This window comes from Theropithecus gelada, chromosome 2, assembly GCF_003255815.1.
Source record: "Theropithecus gelada isolate Dixy chromosome 2, Tgel_1.0, whole genome shotgun sequence".
Taxonomy (NCBI): domain Eukaryota; kingdom Metazoa; phylum Chordata; class Mammalia; order Primates; family Cercopithecidae; genus Theropithecus; species Theropithecus gelada.
This window is the reverse complement of record NC_037669.1, coordinates 94,792,448-94,820,403: the sequence shown is the minus strand read 5'-3', so window position 1 is coordinate 94,820,403 and position 27,956 is coordinate 94,792,448. Positions and strand designations below refer to the sequence as shown.

The 27,956-nt window shown below is 43.8% G+C and overlaps 1 protein-coding gene across 2 annotated transcripts in view; it reads left to right on the top strand.

Moving 5' to 3' along the window:
* The window catches only part of LARS2 (leucyl-tRNA synthetase 2, mitochondrial), a 160,333-nt gene that overhangs the window by 115,093 nt on the left and 17,284 nt on the right, over positions 1 to 27,956 (top strand). For both annotated transcript variants that reach the window (XM_025376588.1, XM_025376589.1), the window contains 5 exons: positions 9,765 to 9,865; positions 12,721 to 12,903; positions 14,516 to 14,685; positions 16,850 to 16,927; positions 20,647 to 20,758. In XM_025376588.1, the coding sequence (XP_025232373.1) occupies positions 9,765 to 9,865; positions 12,721 to 12,903; positions 14,516 to 14,685; positions 16,850 to 16,927; positions 20,647 to 20,758 (644 nt within the window). The remainder of the gene's footprint in view (positions 1 to 9,764; positions 9,866 to 12,720; positions 12,904 to 14,515; positions 14,686 to 16,849; positions 16,928 to 20,646; positions 20,759 to 27,956) is intronic.

Here is a 27,956-nt window from a genome sequence, read left to right as displayed (position 1 = left end):
ATTCTGCCTTGCATTTCTTATGTCTGGAAACTAATTTACCTAACTAGATAAAGATTGTCATTGACAATGGGAATTGTGTCCTGTTACTGTCATGGTCTCATGGATATTACACATTTTTAGTGAAATCCTTTCTTTCTTTCTTTCTTTCTTTCTTTCTTTCTTTCTTTCTTTCTTTCTTTCTTTCTTTCTTTCTTTCTTTCTTTCTCTTTCTTTCTGTCTCTCTCTCTCTCTCTCTCTCTCTCTTTCTTTTTTCTTTCTTTCTTTCTTCTTTCCTTCTGGAACTTGNCTTTCTCTCTCTCTCTCTCTCTCTCTCTCTCTCTCTCTCTCTTTCTTTTTTCTTTCTTTCTTTCTTCTTTCCTTCTGGAACTTGAGTTTAGGTTGAATGTGGTAACTTACGCCTGTAATCCCAGCACTTTGGGAGGCCAAGGTGGGTGGATCGCTTGAGGTCAGGAGTTAGAGACCAGCCTGGCCAATGTGGTGAAACCCCATTTCTACTAAAAACACAAAAATTATCTGAGCATGGTGGCATGTGCGTGTAGCCCCAGCTACTAGGGAGGCTGAGGCACAAGAATTGCTTGAACCTGGGAGGCAGAGGCTGCAGTGAGCCAAGATCGTGCCATTGCACTCCAGCTTGGGCAACAGAGCAAGACTCTGTCTAAAAATTTTAAAAAAAGAAAAGAAATTGAGTTTAATCGCTTGAAACAGATAAAAGTTTATGTTCTTCAAAGGAAATGTTCTCCAGTGTGTGCAGTTGTGCACACCTATGTTCTTAGCTACTCCAGAAGCTGAGATTGAGGCTGAGGCGGGAGGATCACTTGAGCCCAGAAGCTTAATTCCAGCCTGGGCAACATAGCAATACCCTGTTTCCAAAACAAAACAAAACAAAACAAAACAAAACACAAAGGAAATGTCCTCCATGGGCTAGGGAGCATTGATGAGAACTTAAGTTTAAAGACCAAATACAACTTGAGAAACATCTCAGGCCAGGCATGGTGGTTCACACTTGTAATCCCAGCACTTTGGAAGACCGAGGCGGAAGGAAGGATCACCTTCAGCCAGGAGTTTGAGACCAGCATAGGCAACATAGTAAGACTCCATCTGTAAAAAATAAAATAAAATAAATAAATAAATTTAATGAGCCAGGTGTGGTGGTGCACACTTTTAGTCCCAGCTACTTGGGAGTCTGAGGCAGCAGAATTACCTGAGTCCAGGAGTTCGAGGCTGCAGCGAGCCATGATTGCCACTGCATTCCAGCCGAAACAACAAATAAGACACTGTCTCCAAAAAAAAAAGTTGGGGGGAATAACTCCTTCTTATGTAGGTCTGGAAACAAAGACTATATGTAAGTGATTTCTAGCCCCTTAACAGTAGAGCATATTTCTGCCAGTTTCTGAATGATTTTTTCTAGAGGTACTCAATCAGTAAATTATTCAGTGGCCAAGTATCCTAAGGTGTAGGACAGGGTCTGGCTATTTTTGTGATTTCTTTACAGTGGTTTAAGACTATATTCAAGCAGGAAAAAAGGTTTGCAGCATTGTGATATAATTTTAAAGTGCAGTTTCAAGTATGACTTTGTTTTTACTCAAATGCATTGCCAATTTGCAGAGCCTCCAGGTAACACCTCGATTTTGCTTTACCATCAACAATAAGGAACTAACTATATGGTGTAAATTGAAATAGACCTATGGAGTTTTGTTTTTTTGAATCTGTTTTTAAATTCTGTTCAAGATTCCATTCCATGCTTTCCTCCTCCAAAAGAGACTTATTTTAAGTACTGAGAAGGCTGACCTTTGCGGAAGGTACAGAAAGTCATCTTAACTGTTTCTCAGTGCTGCTGTCAGCATTACTCTTGCTGGAGCACATCAGGGCAGCAACAGCCTCTGAAAACTCTCCCGGTGCATTACCTCTTTCTTAAAGGTGTTTTGGTAAACCAGTCAACCACACATGAAATGAAAGTCACCCACTTTCTGCGATGAGTAATTTGGAATTCTACAATCAGAATTTTTGAGAGCCTCCAAACAACTTTATCAAGCTGGGCTGGGAGGAAAAATTAAGACCTGTCAACCACATACATGTTTCTGAAATCTGCATAAATTGGAATTTCCTAGTCTATTTCTGTATTCCTTTTGAATGACATTGTCATTTCAGGAGGCTATTTGAGATGATAGTACAGCTATTGCATTTTAGTTTAACATTTCTGAGACCCTCAGCCCTTGTCTCAAGTAGCAGCTCTAGAACAGGAATCCAAAGACCTCTGTCTGTGTTCAGTGATGCCCCTGATTAGCTGTGTGGACAAGAAGCTGAACTCCTTTGGGTCTCAGTGGTCTCATATGTTAGGAACTCAGTTATCTCTGAGCACCCTTTTCACTCTGATTCTAATTTCTTCAAATACAGACAGCAAAGATTTATGTATATCTAATTATCTTTCCTGTTTTCTAAGAGTCGTGGACTTTTTTTTTCATCACCTGCAAGTTAAGGCTTGCAGTTCGAACTTAAAGTCTCCTTATCATACATAAGAGGCTGGCCTCCAAGTTGAGTGTGCCACCACACAGGACAGCAGGTGCCTTAGTTGTGTGGTCTGAAATACCAAGTTAATGATTAACCAGGAATTAATGTAAGCAGGAAGCCCAAAAAAGAAGATATCCAAATGATTAATAAACATTTTATCACACTATAAAATAACCAATAAACATCTTACACTATAAAATGTTTCTGGCCCAGCACGATGGCTCACACCTGTAATCCCAACACTTTGGGATGCCAAGACAGGAAGATCATTTGAGTGCAGGAGTTCAAGACCAGCCTGGGCAACAAACACAGCAAGACCCCATTTCTATGATTTAAAAAAAAAAAAAATTCCCTCACTGGCAAATATAAATTATTCAGCAGTGAGATGCCATCTTCCATGTAGTAAGGAAGCTAGCATAAGAGCAGCACTCTCATATATTGCAGGAAGTAGCTTGGAACAATCTTTCTGAAAAGCAGTTTGGCAATACATAGTGAGAGCCTTAAAAATATTCATTTTTTGGATGCCTAATTGCACTGCTAAAAATCTATCCTAAGGAAATAATCAGAAATGCAAACTTATGCACCAAGATGTTCATGTAAGTGTTATTTCAAGTAGCTAAAAATTTGGATACAATCTAAATGCCCCAAAATGCTGAGACAGGGTAAATAAAGTATAATCCATCTACATGGAGCACACTTATACAACACTTTCAATTAAATTACAAAGAATGTTTAATAACATGGAGAAATTCATCTGAAGTAATGAGAAAGAGAAAAAGCAAGATACAGCTTGGTTATCTTTGTCTTTATATATACATGCACATATATACACATACTCAAAGCAAGAGAAAAGACTAGAAAAACTCATGCCAACATGTTAACACTAGCTATCTCTGGGTGGTGAGCCCAATGTACTTCTGATTTTTTCCAGATTTTTTATAATGATTATGTAACTTTATCATTTACAATATGGTATATATTCTGAAGAAGGAAAATGCGCTGAGCCTCCTGCTGTGCTTGGGATTGTGGGGTAGGATCAGCTTTCAGCTTCCCTCCTTCTGGTGATTAGCATCAGGTTGAAAGAGAGGGGGCACATTAGAGCGTGGGAACACGTCGTGGCCCATCTTCACTGAATGAGATCAGGAAGCCTTTTCTCTCCCTTTGTGGGAGACTGCTGTAAACATGGAAGCTTGTCACTTTTGGTTGTAGCTCTGTAATGCAACTTAGACACTAAATTCCCCAAACTGAATTTCTCCCTTCAGTTTGGAATCAACAGAAAGCAAGCAGCTGCTCAGGTAGCTCCCATGCGGAGGGCAGGCTGCCTGCTGACCGTGGAGAGCACAGCAAGCCCCCATCCACAGAGCTTCCTTCTCTGTTTCTCTGATCATGCCAGAAACGGGGCTACTGGGAAAAGGAACAGCAAGGGAAGAGAAGCTTTACTTGGGTCCTGCTGTATTAGTAGCACCTCCTTCTGTGCTAGGATATGGGAATGGTGATATTTTAAGAATGAGCCATGGCTAATACTTGGAAACTAAGCTAATTATGTGACATGATAGCCCTGGGCACAGAACAAGGAAGAAGAGGAAGGTAAACGTAGTCTGATTTAATGAAAAGTCCAATTTGGAGACCATTTTCAGAGATCCATGGCCTTCAAAGATCTGCAGCCTGGCAGGCCACTCTCCCACCAGGTCAGGGGAGCGGGCAGCAGGCTATCTGGGGCTTCATGAGTAGGGAAATGTCATCTGCAACAAGTAGGTGGGGCTCTGATATGCCCTGATATTCTTTGCTCATATTGTAATTAGCACATTCTTTGTATGTAGTGATTTTTTAAAGAGCACTTAAAATGGCCAATGTTCTGAATTTCCTTGTTTATCCTAATAATTAGCAACTCCTTACCTCCCTCCCTCCCTCTCCTCCCTCCCTACCTTCCCTCTCTCCCTTCTCTTCCCTCCCTCCCTCCCTCCCATCTTTCCTTCTTCCAAGTGGGACAAATGTGGCCTTCAATGCCCAGCAGCTATCAGTTGTTGCAATTTCTGAATTAGGGCAGTCTAAACTAATGAATAAATTGTGACGATCTCCCCCTAGTTTTCATCATTGTGCTTACATATAGCTGTGCTTCAGTGCGAGCAAGCATGATCTACCTCCAGGGATGTGCCGAAGGAGTAGGAAGAAAGCTGACTCAGATAAATCCAGGGCCTTCTTCAAGGCAGAGGCCCTGCGTAATACTCCCGCATTTGATGGTCCTGAGTCAGAAGGGTTTGTTAGTGGTTTAGAGTTGCAGATTTTCCACTCACGTATAAAGGCCCCTGCTGTGCACAGTCAGTATGATGAATGAATAACTCAGCTGCATACACAAGTCTGTTCCCAAGTACCATCTGCTGAGTGAATGAATGAGTGAACAAAAGGGAAACACATTACCCCAATTGTGAATCTGAATAATGAACTTGGCAATGTGATGTGATCTGTGCTTCAGCAGGCTTGGGTTCCAAGTCCAATAGGGCCCTTAACATCCTTTGTCCTTCATTCCTGTGCACCTTGCACCTCCATATCACATTTGGTATGTCTTTCTTGTAGTGTTGATGGTTATTTATGAGCATGTCTTGGGCTGCCTGTTCTTATTGTAAGCTCTCCAATTAATTGCCCAGTGTGCTGTGTACCCAATTGTCATGTAAATACATGTTGAATGAATAAAGTGTGACTCATTCAGAGCTAAACTACGCACGAGAGTAGACATGGCCAGCTTCAGCCAAGAGAGTGAAGATCAGATTCCCAAAGCCCTGTGGCCCATTCCCTAGCTCCCTGGAAGAGTGGAGGGAAAACACTTGGGAATGAGCAGGCTTCTGGGAGCTGGGAAGCGCCCCTTTCCCCACTGGGACATTCCATGTGAGCACTCATCAGGGCATTCCCCTGCTCTCATTCTCTTGCTTCGGCTGCTTGGGATCTTTCAATGCACCCCTCCCTGCAAAAAGGTGGTGGTGCTAGCTGGAAAGTATAGCATCCAGTGCCCCCTTCACTCATTTCTTTCTTCCCTCCTCTCTTGCCTCCACTTTGTCCCACCCACATTATCCCCCACCCCTCCTGCTGGTAGGTTTATTCATTCACTAAAACAAGCCTGATTGAGTCCAAGGCAATTAACATTACTGAGCATCTATTAGGAACTGGAGACTGAGAGTGGCCTTCAAGGATTTTCAAGGCCAGGAGCAGTGGCTCATGCCTGTAATCCCAGCATTTTGGGAGGCCAAAGTAGGAGGATTGCATGAGCTCAGGAGTTCAAGACCAGCCTGGGCAACATAGTGAGACCTCATGTCTACCAAAAATACGAAAAATTAGCTGGGTATGGTAGTGCGCACCTGTGGTTCCAGCTGCTTGCGGGGGCTGAGGTGGGAATATCACTTGAGCCCAGGAGACTGAGGCTGCAGTGCACCCCAGCCTAGGTGACAGAACAAGACCGTGTCTCAAAAAAAAAAAAAAAAAAATTCCTCCTCCTCACAGGAGAAAGGTAAGCAGCTTATCTGAATACACAATAAAATGTCATAGCTGCTAGATACAATACAGGCCCTACACAGGATGCGTCAGGAAGGAAAAAGCAACTCATTCTAACTCTGACCAGGTGATACCTTCTTAGTGGAGGTGGCATTTGAGTTGAGCCAGGAAGGAGGACTAGAGTTTTGATAACAGTTTGGGAAATGGCGTGAGTAAAGACATGGAAGCACGTGTGGGCAACATTTGAAAGAGCAGAGGGAGTGGCAGGGGATGGGGAGAAGTCCTGGATGGCTGCGTGGAGGAATTTGGACTTGATTGGGAGGAGGAGCTCTTCAAATATGACTACACGCTTTTCCTTCCTCACAGCTGAGAGTTGTCAGGCATTGGTTTGGTTCAGTGATCGTCAACAGGCTGGCTCCCCACGGGCAGGGATTGCTTTGCCCAGATTATATCCCCAGTGCCTAGCTCAGTGCCAGGCACATAGCAGGCACTCAAGAAATACTCACCGAAGAAATAAGCAATACATTTCACATAATAACTCTGTGCTTTCTGATTATATGGTACAAAGAAGAATTCTGAGACTCATTCTGAGCACCAGCAGTGCTGCTGTCGATGAATGGCGTCTGGGTGGTTGTAGGCGAGGGCACTGGGGTTAGTTGACTAGGTTTTGCCATCCCTGCTCTAGATGATCCATCTGAGATGGCCCCTGCTGCACTGCAACCCTCGGAGAAGACAGACAGTCCAGAAGAGCTTCGACTAGCAAGTTGCATTGTTGGGAGCTTTCAGATGTTAGGATGTATTCATGTAACCAGCAGGCCTTGGTGTGGGTGTACTGCTGAGGGCCTGCCTGCCAATTCTGGGGAAAGCCTCCCCTGTGGACATCCCCTGAGAGCACTCACTCAGAAATGGTTACAGGTGGGTTAGAAACAGGCCAATGAAACGATAGTGTTCGCAGTCAGGCTATAGGGGCCCATAGTGAGGAGACAGTGCCTGGAAGCGGGCGGCGGAAGGTTGATTTTACATTCTGCTAATTGTGCTGAATGCCAATTACACAAGTGTGTTTTATGTTGTGAAAATTCATCATTATACCCCTAGGACTCACACTTTTCAGTATGTATGCTATACTTTAACAGTTTACCTTAAAAAAAAAGTTATAGACGAGGCAGGAGAAGCTGCAGCTGGTTTTAGTCAGATTTTCACAGGTTGCAATTCTGTCTGTTCTCAAAAGGTGGCAGTGTTGTGCCACTTGATAAAATGCAAGACCAGAGAACAGGATTCCTTGGATTCCCAGTGGATTCCCAGCCCCTTCTTGAGGCTTAATGCTGATTTTTTTGTTTGTTTTGTTTTGTTTTGAGACAGAGTCTCGCTCTGTCGCCCAGGCTGGAGTGCAGTGGTGCGACCTTGGCTCACTGCAACCTCTGCCTCCCAGACTCAAGCAACTCTCCTGCCTCAGCCTCCAGAGCAGCTGGGACTACAGGTGGGAGCCACCACACCTGGCCATCTCTTTGTATTTCAGTAGAGACAGGGTTTCACCGTGTTGCCCAGGCCAGACTCGAAATCCTGAGCTCAGGCAATCCGCCCGCCTCAGCTTCCCAAAGTGCTAGGATTATAAGCATGAGCCACTGCACCTGGCCAATGCTGCTGATTTTGATTATCCTACCTGTCTTTATCTTTGAATCCAGATCATTCCCTCCTAATTTTTGTCCTAAAAACACCTTTAAAAATTTATCTTGAGCAACCAAAGCCATGTACTGGTGATGTTTGAGGAGAATATCACTGGATCTCCAGGAAATGACTGCTCCTACCTGGTGCCCTGAACGTGAAATAATGTGTGTTATCAGCAGATGTCTCCATGAATCATTCTTTGAGTTTGGAATATGTCTTGCTGAAATGCCTCAAAATTGAATCAGGCAGATTCTTAAGAACAAACAACTGCAAATTTGCAATAATTTCAGTATGAAGGTCAACCTGTTTTTGTCCTCTTATGAGAAAAAGTTTATATGTCACTATTTACCCAGTAAGGATATAACTAAAACTGCTTTTTAAAAACAGGCACTATAAATAAGTTATAATCAATTCATATTTCAGAACACTAGGTAACTTTTTTAAAAGTGAGATAGATCTATATGAACTGCTATGGAGAAATCCACTCATATCATTAAGTGAAATACCATAAAGTATACAGAACGTATAATCCCACTTATATAAATCCCAAAAAATCTATAAAACCCGTATGTGGGTAGGTATACATTTATGTATACAAAGGCATTGAAAAATGTCTCCAGACTTTACCAGGGATATTTACCAACTATTAATTTACAAACTATTAATAACAACTGCCTCCTGAAAGGACATAGGCCTAGAAAGGAGTGGTAGTGTTTGGATTTGAACAGAAGGTTTATATTCATGTATGACTTGTATGGTTTAAAACTTTTTTTAGGCCAGGCGGGGTGGCTCACACCTGTAATCCCGGTACTTTGGGAGGCCGAGGCCGGCAGATCACCTGAGGTGAGGAGTTTGAGACCATCCTGGCCAACTTGGTGAAACCCTGTCTCTAAAAAATACAAAAATTAGCTGGACGTAGTGGTGGGCATCTGTAATCCCAGCTACTCAGGAAGCTAAGGCAGGAGAATCGCTTGCATCTGGGAGGCGGAGGTTGTAGTGAGCCGAGATTGCGCCATTGCACTCCAGCCTGGGCAACAGAGTAAGACTCCATTTCAAAAAAAAAAGAAAGAAAAATTTACAAGTACTTTTATGAAGTCATTTTATTTAATCTTCCTGACTACACTTTGAGGCAGGTTTTTGTTTTGTTTTGTTTTGTTTTTTTGAGACAGAGTCTCGCACTGTGGCCCGGGCTGGAGTTCAATGGCACAATCTCGGCTCACTGCAACCTCTGCCTCCCAGGTTCATGCTATTCTCCTACCTCAGCCTCCTGAGTAATAGAGAGGGCTTTCACTATGTTGGCCAGGCTGGTCTCAAACTCCTGATCTCGTGATCTGCCCACCTTGGCCTCCCAAAGGGCTGAGACTACAGGCATGAGCCACCGCACCTAGCCAAGGCAGGTTTTTTTTAACCCCCATTATATAGGTAAGCAAACTGATACTCAGCACAAGTAAGTGACTTGCCTTGGCTCACAGAATTCGCTGAGAAGCAGAACTGAGACTTTGAATCCAGGGCTGCCAAATCTGAGGCCTAGGGCTCTTTCCACTTCACCATAATATAAAATAGACCTGTAGGTAATACCTACAAATTTGATTTTCTTTTCTTTTTTTTTTTTTTTTTTTTTTTTTTTTGAGACAGAGTTTCATTCTTGTCGTCCAGACTGGAGTGCAGTGGCACGTCTCAGCTCACTACAACCTCTACCTCCGTGGTTCAAGCGATTCTCATGCCTCAACCTCCCAAGTAGCTGGGATTACAGGCACCCACCAACATGCCCAGCTAATTTTTTTTGTTTTGTTTTTAGTAGATTCGGAGTTTCACCATGTTAGCCAGGCCGTCTCAAACTCCTGATCTCAGGTGATCCGCCCGCCTCAGCCTCCCAAAGTGCTGGAATTACAGGTGTGAGCCACCACACGCGGCCTGAATTTATTTTCTCATCGCTTATTTCTAAAGAGCCATTTGTTTAAGCTGGGTTTATAAGTGGCCTCGGTCAGCTCACCTGCTTTTATGAGGCGCAGCTACTTCTGCCCATCCAAGGTAAGGTCTGTGTTGCTGTTTTCTCAATGCTTCATGTCCCACTCCTCCTGTTTCCTTTTCCTGTTATCTTTCCTCAGGGAGCCTTTTCATAAGCTGCTGGCTCAAGGCCTTATCAAGGGGCAGACATTCCGCCTACCATCTGGACAGTATCTACAGGGAGAGGAAGTGGATCTCACAGGTAAGAATGGCCCGTCCGGTCCCATCCAGGTACTCCCAGAGAGCCAAGGCCAGGCCTGAAAGCTACCGAGCAAGCAGGCATCTGCCTCTAGAGTGGGGCAGGATGCGGGAGAGAGACCTGCTGGCCGTGTGGTCTCTAAGCCTTAGCTCCCTCTTGGCCTGCGCCCCCTGAAGCCTGGTCCTGGACTGGCCGTCTGCTCCTCTGCCCCAGCCCCCTTGAGCCCAGGTGCCACCTCAGCTTCTGGCAGGGTTTTCATTTGTATGTAACAGAGTCAATTGGGGTATCACCTCCTATCCCAGACCATCTTGGAAAGCCCACCTCAGGGACAGAACCCCCAGGCCCAAGACACATTCTTCCAGAACTGGGGTACTCCCAGTGTTTCTCCCCACATGGTCTAGTGGCATATTTCAGAACCTTAGGGGGCAGCACTCTGTTTACTCGTAGCACCCCAGAGCAGCCCCCTCTTAGCATTTCCCAGTAAAACACCTCCCCGTGACCCCCTGAACTTCCCTCCTGTCCCAGCTGTCCTAAGCCTTTTCCCTACACTCTGCATTTTCACCCTTTACCCTTTACACTTCACCCTTCATTTTCACCCTGAGGATCACCAGATCTTCAGGTTCCATGGTGAGGATGCATCACATGCAGCCAGCACACACGTGGAATATGTGACATGTTAGAAAACAGGTAGGGGCGAGGCGCGGTGGCTCACGCCTGTAATCCCAGCACTTTGGGAGGCCAAGGCAGGCGGATCACCTGAGGTCAGGAGTTCAAGACCATCCTGGCTAACTTGGCGAAACCCCATCTCTACTAAAAATACAAAAATTAGCCAGGTGTGGTGGCATGCGCCTGTAATCGGAGCTACTCAGGAGACTGAGGCAGGAGAATCGCTTGAACCCAGGAGGTAGAGGTTGCAGTGAGCCACGATCATGCCACTGCACTCCAGCCTGGGCAACAGAGCAAGACTCTGTCTCAGAAAAAGAGAGAGAGAGAGAGAGAGAAAACAGGTGGAAATATGCGGTATGTATAGGGACAGCTTGAGAAACCCCCAGCACTGTGACTATTACATTTAGAAAAACCAGTACAGAATGGATGAGATTAGGTCACGCAACAACCCTGTAAATGGGAGGCAGCCTCTCCAGGCAAACATTAGAGACAGGATTTAGGGAAGCAGTCGATGCAGTTACCTCAGCAAAGCAAAATATATCAAGGTTTGTAATGGTCCGTGGGAGAAAAAGAAGCTAGAGAAGCAGAACTGGCAGTGTTTCTCCAGCATGGATGACAGAGGGAAAGAGCTAAATTCAGGTGCACATAGAATTCAGCTTCACAATTAGTGAAGTGTTCTTTGTAAGGGGCAAGGCTGCCCATGTATAGCTGTGCAGTTTGTGCACTACACAAAAGAACCAAGCCAAGGCTCTGATTTCAGTAGGGCCTGAAATGCAGCCATTTGTCAAGTCATACATTTCAGGGCCACATCTGCCAAAAGAGGGTGACTTTTTCTAACTGGTCAACTTCTTTGCCCAGAAAGATACATTTTTCCTAATTTGCACAACAGTGTTTTAAGGTCTAGACACAGCCTGGGTCAGAGTAGAGGGGGCCAGTGGTTCCCTGAGTCTCACCATAGCCTGGATAAACCTCTAGGACTTCAGTCTCCTCTTCTCTGCTGTCATGGGGTCAGGCAGTATTGTGAACATCTTTTCTCTTCACACGTAGTCTTGCCTACTAGGTGAGAATACTTTGATCAGCAAGGGCAGGTTTCTGTCTCCTTCATGGATGTAACTCTCATGAAGCATGGAGTTGGCTTTTACGTCTGTACATCGGTCCCCTGTTAGTTTGGTTGCTGTTGGAGTCAGAGATTATTTGGCTGGGAGGAAAAGAAATCCACCCAAACCCAGTTGCAGGAAATAGAGCTAGGCCCTACTGCCCATAGGATGTCACCAGCCACTCCTTTTTCCTTTTCTCTTTCTCAGCTCTCTAGTTCCTAGTTCTTCCTGCTACTCTCCATTCTTCTGCCCTGTTCTCTTTCATCTGCTAGACTTGGATTCTGCTCTCCGCAGTTTCAATTTAACAAGTGACCTTGGGTAGATGCAGTGGCAAATCTTGCCCCATCTCCTTAGGACCGGATGGTTCCAGTGCTCAGCAACATGGAAATAGAGTTTCTGTGTCTCTTAGCTCCAATTCATGAGATAGAGGCTTAGCCTTGCCAGGTGCCCTTACTAGTCCTCTCCAGTAGGGCTTGGCAACAAGGTCACATCATCCAAATGTGGCCATTTAAGACCTCTTCCATCAGCACCATCTAGACCAGTGGTATGTGAGTAGGGGAGGAGACAGTTCCAAAGAACAGGGTATGGGTGGCTGGCACCACAAAGGGACCACCACATTTACCATGAGCCTGGTAAGTAAATTCCATATGCCCTGAGAGTACCAGATCATGTTTTGGTGACTGCAGCATGCATGGGACAGGTCAGGCTGCCAACTTGCATGAGAGACCCTTGATCCATCAAGAAAACAGCAACGTGTATGAATTTTTCAAAATTACTTTTTACTTTCCTTTTTTGTGTATAAATAATTTACTTGTGAAGGGGGAAATTGTTTTACAGAAAAAGCTGGTACAGGCCATTATAACTGTACTGTTTGTTCATGAAGGTTTGTGAGAGGAAGGTGGGCCTCATTCATTTAAAAATAAAAATATTTTTATAACAATACAGAGGGAGAGAAAGCGGCTTGTTAAGTGAATTAGTGTGATTCTTCAAATGGACACTTTCCATCGTTCACCCAGTTTTTTCTTATTGACGCTATTTCTGTAGAAGCAATTCAGAATCACACATACCATACCTATGGATTGTTTTGGCATCTAGGTTCCGTTCCTGTTCATGCAAAAACAAAAGAGAAGTTAGAGGTGACATGGGAGAAGATGAGTAAGTCCAAACACAACGGGGTGGACCCAGAAGAAGTTGTGGAGCAGTATGGGATCGACACGATTCGGCTCTACATCCTTTTTGCCGCCCCTCCTGAGAAGGATATCTTGTGGGATGTGAAAAGTAAGTCACCTTCCTCTTCCTGACCTGCTTCCTTTGTGATCTGCCCTGGACTTTGAAGGAATTTGAGGAAGGAAATATCTTTGCTGAAGACAGTAGTAGAGAATTCTAGGAATCAGTTCCATAGAGCAAGTAGCAGCTTGACCAGCATCCTGCACCACTCTTAGACGGGTGTTGACAAAAGTAAGCGAGCCTCAGAATCATGTGGAAAACATGTTGCAGATGCAGACTCCAGTGCTCCGCCCATGCCTGCTGACACAGCCTCCAGAATGGGGCTCAGCAGGTGGCCTTTGAACAAGCTCAGCGGTGATTCTGGTGCACCCTCTACAAGGACCACGCTTTGAGAGTGGTTTCCTTAGAGACAGACTGGCTTCTGAGCTACTCCTAGGCCTGCTATAGTCCCAAGAGGCCAGTTCCCTCTTACTTGATGTACCCTGGAAGGTTTTTTCTAGAACAGTGTCATTCTCCCTCACCAATCCAGAAAGCCCCTGGAGGGGCCTGGGCCTGGTGTCACCTATGGCCTCTCAGTCACCCACAGCACCCTCCATCTCCCCGCTTGGGGGAGATTTGCCTCTCCAGAGTTGTTTAGCACTAAAATGACATGAAGTAAAATAATCTTGAGTATCTGGCTATTCTACAATAAACCTGTCCAACAGTCATTCATTTTTACTTCATGTGATCTGCCCTAAGTGTTGTTGTGGGAAGAGGAAGTCAGATGCCTGAAATCCTGAGCCTTGTGTGAAGTATGCATGTCATTGGAGAAATCACTTTATTTTGATGTACTGTGGCTAGTGGGAAGTGTGGTCTGGAGCAGTGGTCACAGATGCCAGTCCTGGAACTGGCTGCCTCAGAATCACTGGGGGGCTTGCAAAGCACAGACAGGTGGAGGTTCTGGCTCCCACCCCTAACCCAGGGGACGGGCTCCAGGAATCTTTCTAAGAAGCCTCCCAGAAGGTTCTGCTGTGCATTCAGGCTTGAGGATGCCTAGCCTAGTAGCCAGAGAGTACAGGGACCTGGACTGACCCTAATTTGGCTACTGGTGTAACCCAGGGCCACCAGGTAAAGCCAATTCAGCTTTACCAGAAGATCAGATCAGCAGCTGGATTGGATGAGCTTGTGTAAAATATGGAAAACACACATACCTGCAAGGACAGTGTCAACGCACTTCACACTCTATAGCAGCGTGGCTGTAAGCACGGTCATGCTATCCACAGAATAAGAGCTCGCACCAGCAGGAGTCAGCGCTGTCTCCCAAGCACCATGTTAGCTCCATGGCATTTTTGTCCCAGCAAGCTTGCTTAATCAAAGTGGCAGGGCACCAGGGCTCATCTTGACCAAGCTTCTGAGCTCATGACCGTTGGTGGCTGGCACTTTGAGTGGCCCTGCCATCTAGTCCCCTGAATCTGGGTGCTAAAATGAGATAGAATTGGTCCTGGTCTGAATTCTCAGACACTGAAAGCCAGGGAGGATCCTTCAGCCTGCCCTCAGAGGAATCCATTAGGGTGCAGTGAGGTGTCACATCAATTCACAGGTGCTTTTCTCCGCTTAGTTATACCAAGTCCATCACCCTGATGTTGTGCACTCTCTCTTTCTCATTTACTGATGCTGAATTCAGCTGATGCTCTTCCTGGGGTGCTGAGATGGCAACAACGACTGTGGGCCTTGACAACTAGGTTTATTGAGGCCAGGGCTTCTGGGAAGGCTCCCCAGCCTCAGCTGCTGAGTGACAAGGAGAAAGCCGAGGCCAGGAAGCTCTGGGAGTACAAGAACTCCATCATCGCTCAGGTCAGAAACTCCCCAGTTCCAGTGGTTAACTCGGTAACCAAGCACTCTTTGGGAACCTTTGCCTGTGGTCTTTGTGGTCCTCCCTGCCGTGGGGTGGGCCGCTGTGGGTCTTCCTTTCTGGCGATGGTGGTCCTTGCTTTGAGTGATTGGCCCTGCTGTTTTGGGTAGTTTACCAAGGTGGATCACCAGTGCATACATTCTAATGCAAAGAGAGGCCCTCAGGAAATGGCTGTCTGATGATGTCTCATATTTGTCCATGCTGGGTCTCAGGAAGCTGCCACTTTCCATGTTTCCACATTTAACACATCCAAGCAGAGAACCAAATCCAGGATCACCCTGTCCATCCAGGATGACACCGCATGTGTTACATTAACAGAAACACAGTTTTAGAGTTGACGGGGGCATTCAGAAACTGTCCTCTGTAGCCTCCTCGTTGTACAGATGGGGACAGAGATGAGGTCCAGATATCTCGCCTAACGTCACGCAGCTAGTGAGGAACTGAGCAGAGATTAGAATCCCAGTCCTCCACAAAGCCAGGACTTTCCCACTCAGTTACTTTGTTACACAATATCCATGTGAACTATTGTGGGTTAACTTCTGCAAATCTGAGTCATTATAATGGGTATCTAATATCCCAAATTCTTCTTAAGCTGATTTTAAAAAAAAAAAAAAGTATGCTGATTCAGACATAAAGTTAATCAGCATCACTCATCTGCACTCTGATAATGAAGACAATGATGCATGGCAGGCTTTTGCCTCTCTGGTTTGTATAACCTGAAATGGCCCTGGGTCCAGCATGGTCTCATTTGTTGACACTTCTTCGCTTTATTTCTGTCCTCTGTACCCTCTCTGTATGGAGGAACAGAGCTCCCTGAATGAATGTAGGGGTCTGAGTGATGCCTGAGCGATTGAGTTCATACCACATATTTTCTCCCTGGATTTGGCAAATTCTTTTACTCTGTCAGATAATAGAATTGGGTTATTTCAACAAGTTGGAAACTCTTAACATCCTTAAAGATGTGTCACTTTTCTGTATTCTTGCCTGTAGTCAAAATAGAAAAGCACAGAAATATGAAAAAGCTGACAAGTTGTGTTAATGTTCTTATGTTGACTGTACATTTCAAAATGTAAAATTGACTGGGCCCAGTGGCTCACGCCGATAATCCCAGCACTTTGGGAGGCCAAGGCGGGCAGATCACAAGATCAGGAGATCGAGACCATCCTGGCTAACACGGCAAAACCCCATTTCTACTAAAAATACAAAAAAATCTCCTGGCATGGTGGCACGCACCTGTAGTCCCAACTACTCGGGAGGCTGAGGCAGGAGAATCGCTTGAACCTAAGAGGCAGAGGTTGCAGTGAGCCAAGATCGCGCCATTGCACTCCAACTTGGGCGACAAAGCAAGTCTCTGTCTCAAAAAAAAAAAAAAAAAAAAAAGTAAAATTAACCTTATCCTGTAGACTAAAAACCATCACTGTGAAGCAAAGCCACATAACCAAGCAGAAGTGACATCCTTTACTCCTATTTTCTGTTATGTTGAGTTTGTCCATCAGTGGGTCCTGCCTCCTATTCATGTTACTAGCATTGTTTGTTGTTGTTGTTGTTGTTTTTGAGACGAAGTCTCGCTCTGTTGCCCAGGCTGGAGTGCAATGGCGCAATCTCAGCTCACTGCAACCTCGCCTCCCAGGTTCAAGCAATTCTTCTGCCTCAGCCTCCTGAGTAGCTGGGATTACAGGCATGCGCCACCACACCCAGCTAATTTTTTGTATTTTTGTAGAAATGGAGTTTTGCCGTGTTGGCCAGGCTGGTCTCGAACTCTTGACCTCAAGTAATCCACCCACCTCGGCCTTCCAAAGTGCTAGGATTACAGGTGTGAGCCACCACTCCAGCCGCTAGCACTGTTTTTCTAAACACCTACTATGAGAACCAACAGTATCCCAGATATGTGGAAGAATAGTCTTAAACAGTGGAAACAGTGTTGACTTTGAATTTTAAAAATATTTGCGCAGATGAAACATAGCGATTATTTGAGATAGTAGATATATTTATAAATATCTTTGCATCCAATTCATTTTCCTTTTTTTTTGTTTTGATAATTTAGTCTTTTTGTGGAAAACTTAAAAGCATTTTGAAATAAGTGAATAATTGAATCTTTACCAATAGGTGACCACCCATTTCACAGAGGACTTCTCACTGAATTCTGCAATTTCTCAGCTGATGGGGCTCAGCAGTGCCCTCTTGGTAAGTGGCCTGTCCTCATTTGCTGGTAGCAGAGGAGGAGGGAGAGGTGTGGCAAGGGGTCCCACAGGGTCCCAAGTGGAACAGAGAGCACCCCCACTGTGTCACCACCTAGGTATGGCTTGATTATCTTAAGGAAACATTTTTCCATAGTCACAACCTAGTTTTATTACTGGAAGTTTCTTAAAGATTTTCTGGTCCAAACCCCCTTATCCCCCAATATTTTACAGATGAGGACATTGAGGCCCAGGGAAGTTAGATGACATGTCTGGTTGATTAGTGACAAATCTAAGACCAGACTCAGGCCTCCCTGTCTTCTGGCTCTTCACACCCTTACTGTCTGATTTCCTGAATGAATTGTGATACCTCCTCAGCATCATTACATTTGATATTCATTTAACCTGGATGGATCAGGATCATTCTCACCAATGCCAAAAGTCAGCCTTTTCAGTATGGACTCTCCTTGCTAAGTGTGACTGCCATTTTTCTTACCAGGGAAAGGACTTGTCAACAAATGTTCTTAGCTATTGGACAACAAAAGCATTCATTAAAGCTATTAACAAATGCTTTTTTAAAATGAAGGCCTCTCCAAGCTTTTAAGACCAGTGGGGGCCAGGCACGGTGGCTTACGCTGTAATCTAAACGCTTTGGAAGACCAAGCTGAGAGGATCACTTGAGGCCAGGAGTTCAAGACGTGCCTGGGCCACATAGAAAATAAAATAATTAGGCCGGGCGCAGTGGCTCACGCCTGTAATCCTAGCACTTTGGGAGGCCGAGGCAGGCAGATCATGAGGTCAGGAGATCGAGACCATCCTGGCTGGCATGGTGAAACCCCGTCTCTATTAAAAATACAGCAAAATTAGCCGGGCAAGGTGGCGGGCGCCTGTAGTCCCAGCTACTCTGGAGGCTGAGGCAGGAGAATGGTGTGAACCCGGGAGGTGGAGCTTGCAGTGAGCCAAGATCACACCACGGCACTCCAGCCTGAGCGACAGAGTAAGACTCTGTCTCAACAAAAGCAAAACAAAAAAATAAAATAAAATAATTAGCCGGATAGTGGTGGTGTATACCTGTAGCCCCAGCTACTCGGGAAGCTGAGGCGAGAGGATCGCTTGAACCCATCCTGGGCAACAGAGTGGGAGACCCTGTCTCTAAAAATAAAATAAAAAAGGTAATTTTAAAAAAGCAAAATAAAGATAAAAAAGAACAATGGAAGAAATTTCAAATTTGACTACATAAAACTTGACATCTTCAGTATGTTAAAAAAAATTATAACATATGTCAGACAGGTTAATGTCCTTAATAGGTAAAACACTCTTGCATATTAATATGAAAATACCTAACCAAAAATGATCAAAGCATATGAAAAGATAATAACTCACAGAAGATGATATAGAAATAGCCAATAAATTTGTGGAGAAAAAAAAAATCTGCCTGATTATCATGAAAGGCAAATTTAAAAAAAGGTGCTTTTTTTTTTAAAAAAAATACCTGTCAAATTTGCTGAGAATGCTTAACATAACTATTCAGGGCCAGGTACAGTGGCTCATGCTTGTAATCCCAGCACTTTGGGAGGCCGAGGCAGCAGGATCGATTGAGCTCAGGAGTTTGAGACCAGTCTGAGCAACATAACAAGACCTCATCTATAAAAAATTTAAAAATTAGCCAAGTGTGGTGGCATGCACCTATAGTCCCAGCTACTCAGGAGGCTGAGGTGGGAGGATCCCTTGAGCCCAGGAATTTGAGGTTGCAGTGAGCTGTTTGTTGCCACCATCCTCTAGCCTGGGTGACAGAGTGAGACCCTCTCTCAAAAAAATGAAAATAAATGCATCATTATTCCCCATGTTATTGCAAAGATGGCAAAATAGACTTTTACACACCAGTGATAGCTGTGGTTGATGTAACCTTGCCAGGAAGCACTCTGGCTGTCAGGTTGATTGTGTTATATCCTCTGATCCAGGAGTGTTCATTGCAGATAATTTATAATCAGAGACTCGGAACCCCAAATGTCCTCTGATGGGGGAATTGGGAAATGACTGATGTCGTATCAATCAGAAAGGAATGTGCCACCACCATTAACATCATGTCTTGAAGAATACTTAATATCAGAAACTGTTTATCATATAGTATTAAGTAAAAACACATGACACAAGGCCAGGCACAGTGGTTCACACCTGTAATCCCAGCACTTCGGGAGGTCAAGGCAGACAGATCGCTTGAGGTCAGGAGTTCAACACCAGCCTGGTCAACATGGTGAAACCCTGTCTCTACTAAAAATACAAAAAATTAGCCGGGTGTGGTGGTGCACCTGTAAACCTGTAGTCCTAGGTACTCAGGAGGCTGAGGCACGAGGACTGCTTGGACCAGGAGGCAGAGGTTGCAGTGAGTTGAGATCATGCCACTGCACTCCAGCTTGGGCAACAGGGAGAGACTCTGTCTCAAAAAAAAAAAAAAAGATACAAAAGTGTTCATATGAGCTGGGTGCAGTGGTTCACACCTGTAATCCTAGCGTTTTGGGAGGCCAGGGCACCAGATGGCTTGAGCCCAGGAGTTCGAGACCAGCCTGAGCAATGTAGTGAGACACCCCATCTCTATAAAAAAAAATAATAATTTTTAAAATTTAAAAAAAAGTGTTCATACGATAAGAATATCAATCCTGAAAATGTTACATGTGTAATAAGCATCTATATACACATTTTTGCATTTTTGGAGACGAGGATATAATATACCTTTTTTTCTAGGTTGTATAATTATGAGTAGTTTTTCATTTCCTGTATTTTCTGTGCTGAGTGTTAGTTTTTTAATCAGAAAAAATAAAGCAAGAAACTGAAATGAAACTGTAATGAATTTCTCTTCTTCCATTCTGGAATTTGAGAAGTCCTTAATAATAACACACAGAGCTAAACACAACCATGTTTGCTGGAATTGACCAAAGGTGTTTAAGAGAATAGGGGTCCCTGAGTAGGGTAGAGAGCCCCCCTGCCCTGGGTGTTTCACAGTTTAACACCTTTGAGCAGGTCTCCGTGCATTTCTCTGGGGACCTACAGCCAGAGGAAACCTAGCAGAGTGGTTAAGAGTTTGGCCACAGTATGCCTGGGGGCAGATTGCCCTCCCTCGCTGATCCTTAGCTGCTTCATCTGTCCAATGGGGTAAGAATACCACCCTCAAAGAGTGGTGAGGACTAAATAAGTTAACATCATGTATTCGTTGTTGCTGCTGCTCTAGTTTTTTTGTTTTGTTTTGTTTTTTGTTTTTTTAAAACAGGGTCTCACTGGCCCAAGCTTCAGTGCAGTGATACAATCATAGCTCACTATAGCCTTGATCTCCTGGTCTTAAGTGATCCTCCCACTTCAGCCTCCCAAGTAACTGGGACTATAGGTGTGCAACTGTGCCTCGCTAATTTTTTTTATCTTTTAATTTTTCATAGAGATGAGGTCTTGCTGTAGTGCCCAGGCTGGTCTCAAATTCTTGGGCTCAAGTGATCCTCCTGCCTTGGCCTCCCAAAGTACTGGGAGTATAGGCATGAGCTACCACACCTGGCTTGCTGTAGTTTATCTTCATGCTATCATTAAGTAGGGGAAGTTCTTTGTCCCAAGCAGAAATGGATGGCAAAGGGAGTTTCTTCCTACCAGCTTGTGTCTCTGGACTTCAGATACATTAATGGTCTTTCTTACCCATGCTTATTTTTACACCTTAGTCTTCTTACTTTTTTTTCTCTTCCTTAGCAAGCCTCTCAGAGAGTCATTCTCCATAGCCCTGAGTTTGAGGATGCTCTGTGTGCCCTGATGGTGATGGCTGCTCCAATGGCCCCTCACATAACCTCAGAGATCTGGGCAGGTACGTGGCAGAGTCCTTGTTTGACCAGTTACTACTAACTAGAATTTGCCCAAGCCTCTTTTTGAACATCATTCGGGACTCAGATGTCCTCAGATATAGGGTCCAACATTTGGCGTCTGTACTCATCAGCCTGTCTGTGCTGTACTCTGAATGGTAGTATTTCATCCACATGGTCACCCCTACCAAAAGGAAAGACACTTCCTTGCTTTGAATAATGTGCCCAGACTAATGCAGGTGTTGATGTTACCACCTTAATCCCTTCTTGTGACTCAGCCCCCCAGTATCCACATACTATGACCTGCATGGTCTTTTTAAGATAGAAACTCATGTTTAGCACCACTCTACAGATGGAAATTAAGTTATAGGTCTAAACTTACACTGTAATTCAGCACTTTTCACCAATCATTCCTAATCTAGGCATCAAAGCAGGCCTGACTGCCTGCTTGAATTTCAGCCCCTAGCACTCTCTCCACATCATTGGAACGTTAGCCTGGACAAAACCAAGACTTCACATAATCATCAAACTGGGATTAGGCCAAGCATATAGGGAGGGGCAAAGTGACATGTAATTGAGCTCCTGAAGGATCATGCATGGGAAAGTCTTCAGATGTTTCTAGAAATAGGTCATCTGAAATGCATGTGATCTCTCCTAATTAAATTTACTGATGTGGTGTCACAGAGAAGAAATGCATGTTGTTCAGTTGAGCAAACCACGAGTCTCAGTGTAAGCTTGAGTGATAAGAAGAATTTGAGGATTATGTGAAATTCCCACCATCCAAGCAGCTTTATGCCTACAGGAGATGGGTGGAAATTACAGTAGGATTTATAGTTGACAGAGTAGTGCCAGTGTCTCTCACAAAGCCTTGTTTATTGCTTTCTCCTTTAAAACATAGTGCTCCTTGTTGATTTCAGGGAATCGCTGGGAATTGGGCCCTACCATCTCCCTCAGAGTTACTTCTTAATTCCGCAGGAGGAGCAGTGGTTCCTTTTTCTTTTTAGCTAAGATGAGACTGTTATTTTTCCAGGGTCCCCTTTTTTACAGTATAAGTGTCTCTGTCAAAAGGAAGTGTTTCTCATCCCTTGAGGAAGAGCAAATCTGTTTTAATTTGCTTTCATTGTAAACCCATGAGCTTGGTTTGGATTTTTATCCTTTTTGATATCTAAAGCCACTTTAAAATTAAACTTGTTCAGCCAAATACTGAAGTTTACGCAGTGGGATGATTTGCCAGCCAGTTTTGTGTTTATGTACCATATCTACAATTTCTGACTTCAAGGATCAACCAAAAAAGTGGAAAGGGCTTTGGAAATCAGGAACTAATTCTAAAAACTGGGTAAGGATTTGGATGGGTATGACTCTGAAGTTTCCTTTGGATTCATTCTTTGCTGCTTGCAAGACTGAATCAAGGTCCAGTTTACTTTAGCAGAAAAGAGATACAGTATAGCTCCCAACAGATTTTGCCCACTTTATATGCTTTAAGACATCCCGATTGAGTACAAGTGTATTTCATTGTGTCTTAAGTCATCTTCTGGGTCTTTCCAGTTACTCTTTTAGTTACCCTTTTTAAACCAAGCTTTTGCAACTCCTGGCCCCCTCCAACAGGTGGCTTAGTTGGAAGAGGTCAGAGAGTCCTGGGTTGAGTGTGTCCAAGGTAAGTCTGAATTCTGTAATGAATTCCTGTCTTTCCATTCTGGAATTCGGGAAGTCCTTAATAATAGCATGCAGAGCGAAACACAACCACATAGCTTAAATACTCCTACCAGTCAGTGTCAGATGCCTCTTTCATAGGGGTTGCAATTTTAAGTGACGATGAGGTAGTGCAACTGATTTAAAGTACGAGGGGAATGAGAGAGGAGGAGGAGAAGGCAATTATAAGGATTTCACGGGTTGAGCAAGGTTTTAAACGTAAAGACAAAGGTCTTGAGGAAAGATGGGAAATTGTTTTCAGTGGATCTACAGAGGAAACCGTTTTTAAATTTCTCACATTTTGAATCTTTAAGGGAGAATTTTTGAGTCCAATTTGTGTTTAGAAACCTCATACCAATTAATGAAATCATACCATTGGATAGTCAGAATTGTTTTATCCTTTTTGTTCTAAGGAACCTCTCAAATGAACAATTTTGTTCATATCAGAAGTTCCCCAAAGGGATCACTGTCATTCCAAATTGTCTTTGGAAACTTGTGGCACTTAAAAAGATATGCACAGGAGTTAGGGCTGTAATTGGAAAACATAAAGAAAGGATGTGCTTCTTGTGGTGGAGGAGGCAGTTTTAGGTTGAAAAGACCAAGAAGACCCTGTGAGAGCCTCAACACATCCACAAGTTGGTGCTTGTGGAATTTTGCGTCTTGGTGCTTGATCAAAGTCATCATTGATCAGGAGCCAGACAAAGCCTCCTGATTATCGGCGGACAAAACTAACATAAAAGCAGTTCTCAGGAACACAAGAACAAGACTGAGGAAGAAGTCATTATGAGATTTTGCAGTGGTGACTCGGGGCACAGTGTGTCTCCAAGAAGTAACCGACTGACCACTTCAGCCTTAGGGCCAGCTCAGGGACAAATTTATGGGACCTATTCCCATCCTCTCCCAATAGACAAATAACATTCAAGATAGTACACAGGCAGATAGGTAGGTCATTAGGCCAGCAGGTGTTAGTTTCTAGAAAACAGTTTCACCAAAGAACAATAGAATTCTGATCAAAAAACCAAATGTCCAAAGTGGGACCTATTCTTAAGAAAATCAGATAAATGCAACACTAAAAGCTTCAGTGAAATCCTGGAGTTCAATTCAGCATGAACTTAATTCCCAGCCAAGGGTGAGTGGCACCTCATCCAGGTAGAGACACAAGGGGGTCTCAGATGCGTGCACTGTTTCTGAGTCAAGGGTTCCAGCCAAAGGCAATGAGGATCTCAGGTGAAATTCTGTGAACCTGCGATTCTATCAGCATTCTCCAGCCAGAGACCACCAGGAACACACCTTCAGATAACAAGTTGGGTTTATTACCAGGGGGAGACATTGGGCATCTCAGTAAGAGGGTGTTAGGAAGGACCTGTTATGTAATGAATTTGGGCTTTGGTAGAATAATTTGGGGAAAGGTCTCAGGAAGTGAAGATTTGCTCTAGATTGAGTGCTGTCAGTAAGTGGGGACAGTTTTGTGATTGGTATCTTAAGAAATCTTATCTCTAGGGAGGTACACCTGAGCAAGGATAAAGTTGTAATTAGTAAAGAAATAGTAGTCACTCGTATTTGCCTAGAGAAGGGGATGTTTGATATTTTGTGTGTTTCACAGTGACCTTGTCTTTGTGCTTTGACAAAATTATGACGTGGTCTTGTTTTGGTCTCCTTTTATGTTGTCGGTGTGACTGTCTGATGTTGGTGTTCAGTGAGATCATTTGTGTTGAAGAGGAGAATAATATGGCCTAGCTATGCACAACTGGTGAATTTATTATAACACTGAGGCCCAGCTATAATTGTCAGACCAGTTCCCAGATGACAAGGACTGAGAATAGAAATCTGCTTACCATCACCCTCTAGAAATAAACAGCCACTGTCAGCGTCTTATTGCAGATCAGGTAGTGGGTGTGGTGGCTGGGTGTGGTGGTTCACACCTGTAATCCCAGCACTTTGGGAGGCCCAGGCAGGAGGATCACTTGAGCCCAGGAGTTCAAGACTAGCCGGGGCAATATAGGGAGACCCCATCTCTACAAAAAATTTAAAATTATCTGGGTATGGTGGCATGTGTCTGTAGGCTCAGCTGCTCGGGAGGCTGAGGTGGGAGGATCACTTGAGCCCAGGAATTCCTGGCTGCAGGGAGCCAGGATCATACCACTGTATTCCAGCCTGGCTGACAGAGCAAGAGCCTGTCTCATAAAACATAAAAAAGAAAAAGTAAAATGATTGTGTTCGCTTACCTATGTGTGTTGTATTTTGTGTCCACTTGTCTGTGTTGTGTTTTAATTGTCATGTCTCTTTATAAAATTTAAATACCCTAAAATTTACCCATTTTAAGTATATACTCAATGATTTCAGTAAATTGATATACTTGTTCAGCCATCACCATGATCAGTTTTAGAACTGGATTTCCATGACCAAAAAAAGGTTCCTCACACCATTAGTCAATCGCACACCCACTCCAACTCCCAGCATGACTAATCTTTCTGTCTCTGTAGTTTTGCCTTTTCCAGAAATGTTATATAAATGAAATCATACAATGTGTAGTCATTTCTGTTTTCTTTCATTTAGCATAATGCTTTCGAGATTAATCCATGTTCTGTTTATAGTAGTTCATTCCCTTTTATTGATGACTTGTTTTATTGTTAAGCTAGAGGTTATCTTATAACCTGATTTATTCACTTACATAAATATTCTATGAACGTATTTATTTATGGGTCATTAAATACTTTTCTACAACATCATTTTTTTTTTTTTTCTTTTTTTGGAGATGGAGTCTCACTCTGTCACCTAGGCTGGAATGCAGTAGTACGATCTCTGCTCACTGCAACTTCCCCTCCCAGGTTCAGGAGATTCTCCTGCCTCAGCCTCCTGAGTAGCTGGGATTACAGGCACCTGCCACCACACCCAGCTAATTTTTGTATTTTTAGTAGAGACAGAGTTTCACCATGTTGGTCAGGCTGGTCTCAAACTTCTGACCTCACGGGATCTGCCTGCCTCGGCCTCCCAAAGTGCTGGGATTGCAGGCATGAGCCACTGCGCCTGGCCTACAACATCATTTTTAATGGTCATACAGTTTTCCATTGTTTGAATTTACGCACTCCCTATCATTGAACATTCAAACTGTTTATAGTTATACATTTTTTTTAAAAAAGCTAAATAGCTGCTGGGTGCGGTAGCTCACACCTATAATCTCAGCACTTTGGGAGGCCGAGGTGGGCAGATCACCTGAGGTCGGGAGTTCAAGACCAGCTGTCAGGCTCTACTAAAAATACAAAATTAGCTGGGCGTGGTGCGCATGCCTGTAATCCCAGCTACTCAGGAGGCTGAGGCAGGAGAATCGCTTAAACCTGGGAGGCAGAGGTTGCAGTGAGCCGAGATTGCGCCTTGCACTCCAGCCTGGGCAATAAGAGTGAAACTCCATCTCCAAAAAAAAAAAAAAAAAAAAAAAATGCTAAATAGCCAATGCTTATGTGCAAAATTATTTCCTAAGAATACATAACTAAGTGTAATTGCTTGGTCAGAAGAGATACAAAAGATTAAGGCTTTTGATGCACATCCTCAAATCAAATTCCAGAAATTCTCTGGGTCTTCTGTGAATATGCCTGAACAGAAACAGGAGCAGATATCATGATTCCAGATGTTATATATGGACTTTTCAATCCCTTTGTGATAAACTCATTCTGCAAACTGGAGTAGCTCAACCTGGGCCCATCCCATGTCTTTGAAATCCTGAGTGAAATCACACCTTTGCAGCTGTGAGGATGGATAACAGGGGCCCATACACCAGGGCCCAGAGCAAGGCGATATGTCTTACAGGAGCTCAAGCACCAGGCTGTGGTGGTGGTCTCAGCATCAGAGGCCTAGTGCATCCTGTCTAGACAGACTTCAGAGAGTCACTCAGAACACAGAGCAACAGTTTGACCATCTTTGCTTTACACTGGGCTTAGGTCAGTTTCTCAGGGTAGCAAAAAATTAAATTCTCAGTATTTCCAGTTTAACAATATGATATTTAAGAATATAATATTTGGGGGTTTTTGTTTGTTTGTTTTTTGGTTTTTTTTACATATAAACTTTTAAAATAACCGCATTAGGCTGGGCGCTGTGGCTCATGCCTGTAATCCCAGCACTATGGGAGACCGAGGCGGGCGGATCACGGGGTCAAGAGATCGAGACCATCTTGGCCAACATGGTGAAACCCCAGCTCTACTAAAAATACAAAAATTAGCTGGGCATGGTGGCGCGTGCCTGTGAAGTCCCACCTACTCAGGAGGCTGAGGCAGGAGAGTTGCTTGAACGCGGGTGCTGGAGGTTGCAGTGAGCCAAGATCGCGCCATTACACTCCCACCTGGTGACAGAGTGAGACTCTATCTCAAAAAAAACAAACAAACTGCATAATTGTCCATGTGTGCCATGACTTAGTGTGTCTAACATTTCACTCCCATAAACAATCCGCCATGGACAATTCTGTGCATAAATCTTGTTCTCACTTCAAATTATTTCCTTGAAGTGGAAAAGATATGAATCTATTTAAGACTCTTGATATATATTGACAAATTATTTTCCTGAGAAGTTATTCCATCTTCCACTCTAGGATCTGTTTTTGAATTGTGCATTGTGCTTCGATGATTTAACTATTGAATTTTTACAGACAGTTTTAACACCTGACAGGCTAACCTTTCTTCATTTCTTTTCTTATAATTCTTTAACTCTTCTCACCTGTTTATTTTTCTCAGCAAAACTCTGCATAGTTTGTGAAGTTTTCCCGAAATCACCATGACAGTTAAACTGAAATGTGGTTAAACTTAGAATTAATTTAGGAAGGTTTCACATCTTTACCTCATCCAAACTTTCATCCCAGCTCATGGTCTGTCTCAAATATTTTCTTTTCTTTTGTGTTCTTGTAGACTAGAATCTCTTTCTGCTATATTTTCTGACTGATAACGGCTGGTATATTTTTCTTCTGTAAAATCACATTGACACCAACATTTGTTTTATTTCAGTTAAGATTTATTGTGAGTTGATAGTCTTCTTAATGGTGTCAAATAAAGGTTAATACCATGGAAATTTAATCAGTTAAGAAAAATATATGTAGACTGATAAACTATAAGAATTAATCTATTAATCTAATAGATTAATCCAAGTAACTTGAATCCTCTGGAATATATGAGGGAAATAACTCATTATTTTCTTTTTTTTTTTTTTTTTTTTGTGACGGAGTCTCGCTCTGTCGCCCAGGCTGGAGTGCAGTGGCCGGATCTCAGCTCACTACAAGCTCCGCCTCCCGGGTTCACGCCATTCTCCTGCCTCAGCCTCCCGAGTAGCTGGGACTACAGGCGCCTGCCACCTCGCCCGGCTAGTTTTTTGTATTTTTTAGTAGAGACAGGGTTTCACCGTGTTAGCCAGGATGGTCTCGATCTCCTGACCTCGTGATCCACCCGTCTCGGCCTCCCAAAGTGCTGGGATTACAGGCTTGAGCCACCGCGCCCGGCTATTTTCTTAGTATAATTGATTTTTTAAATCTTTTTA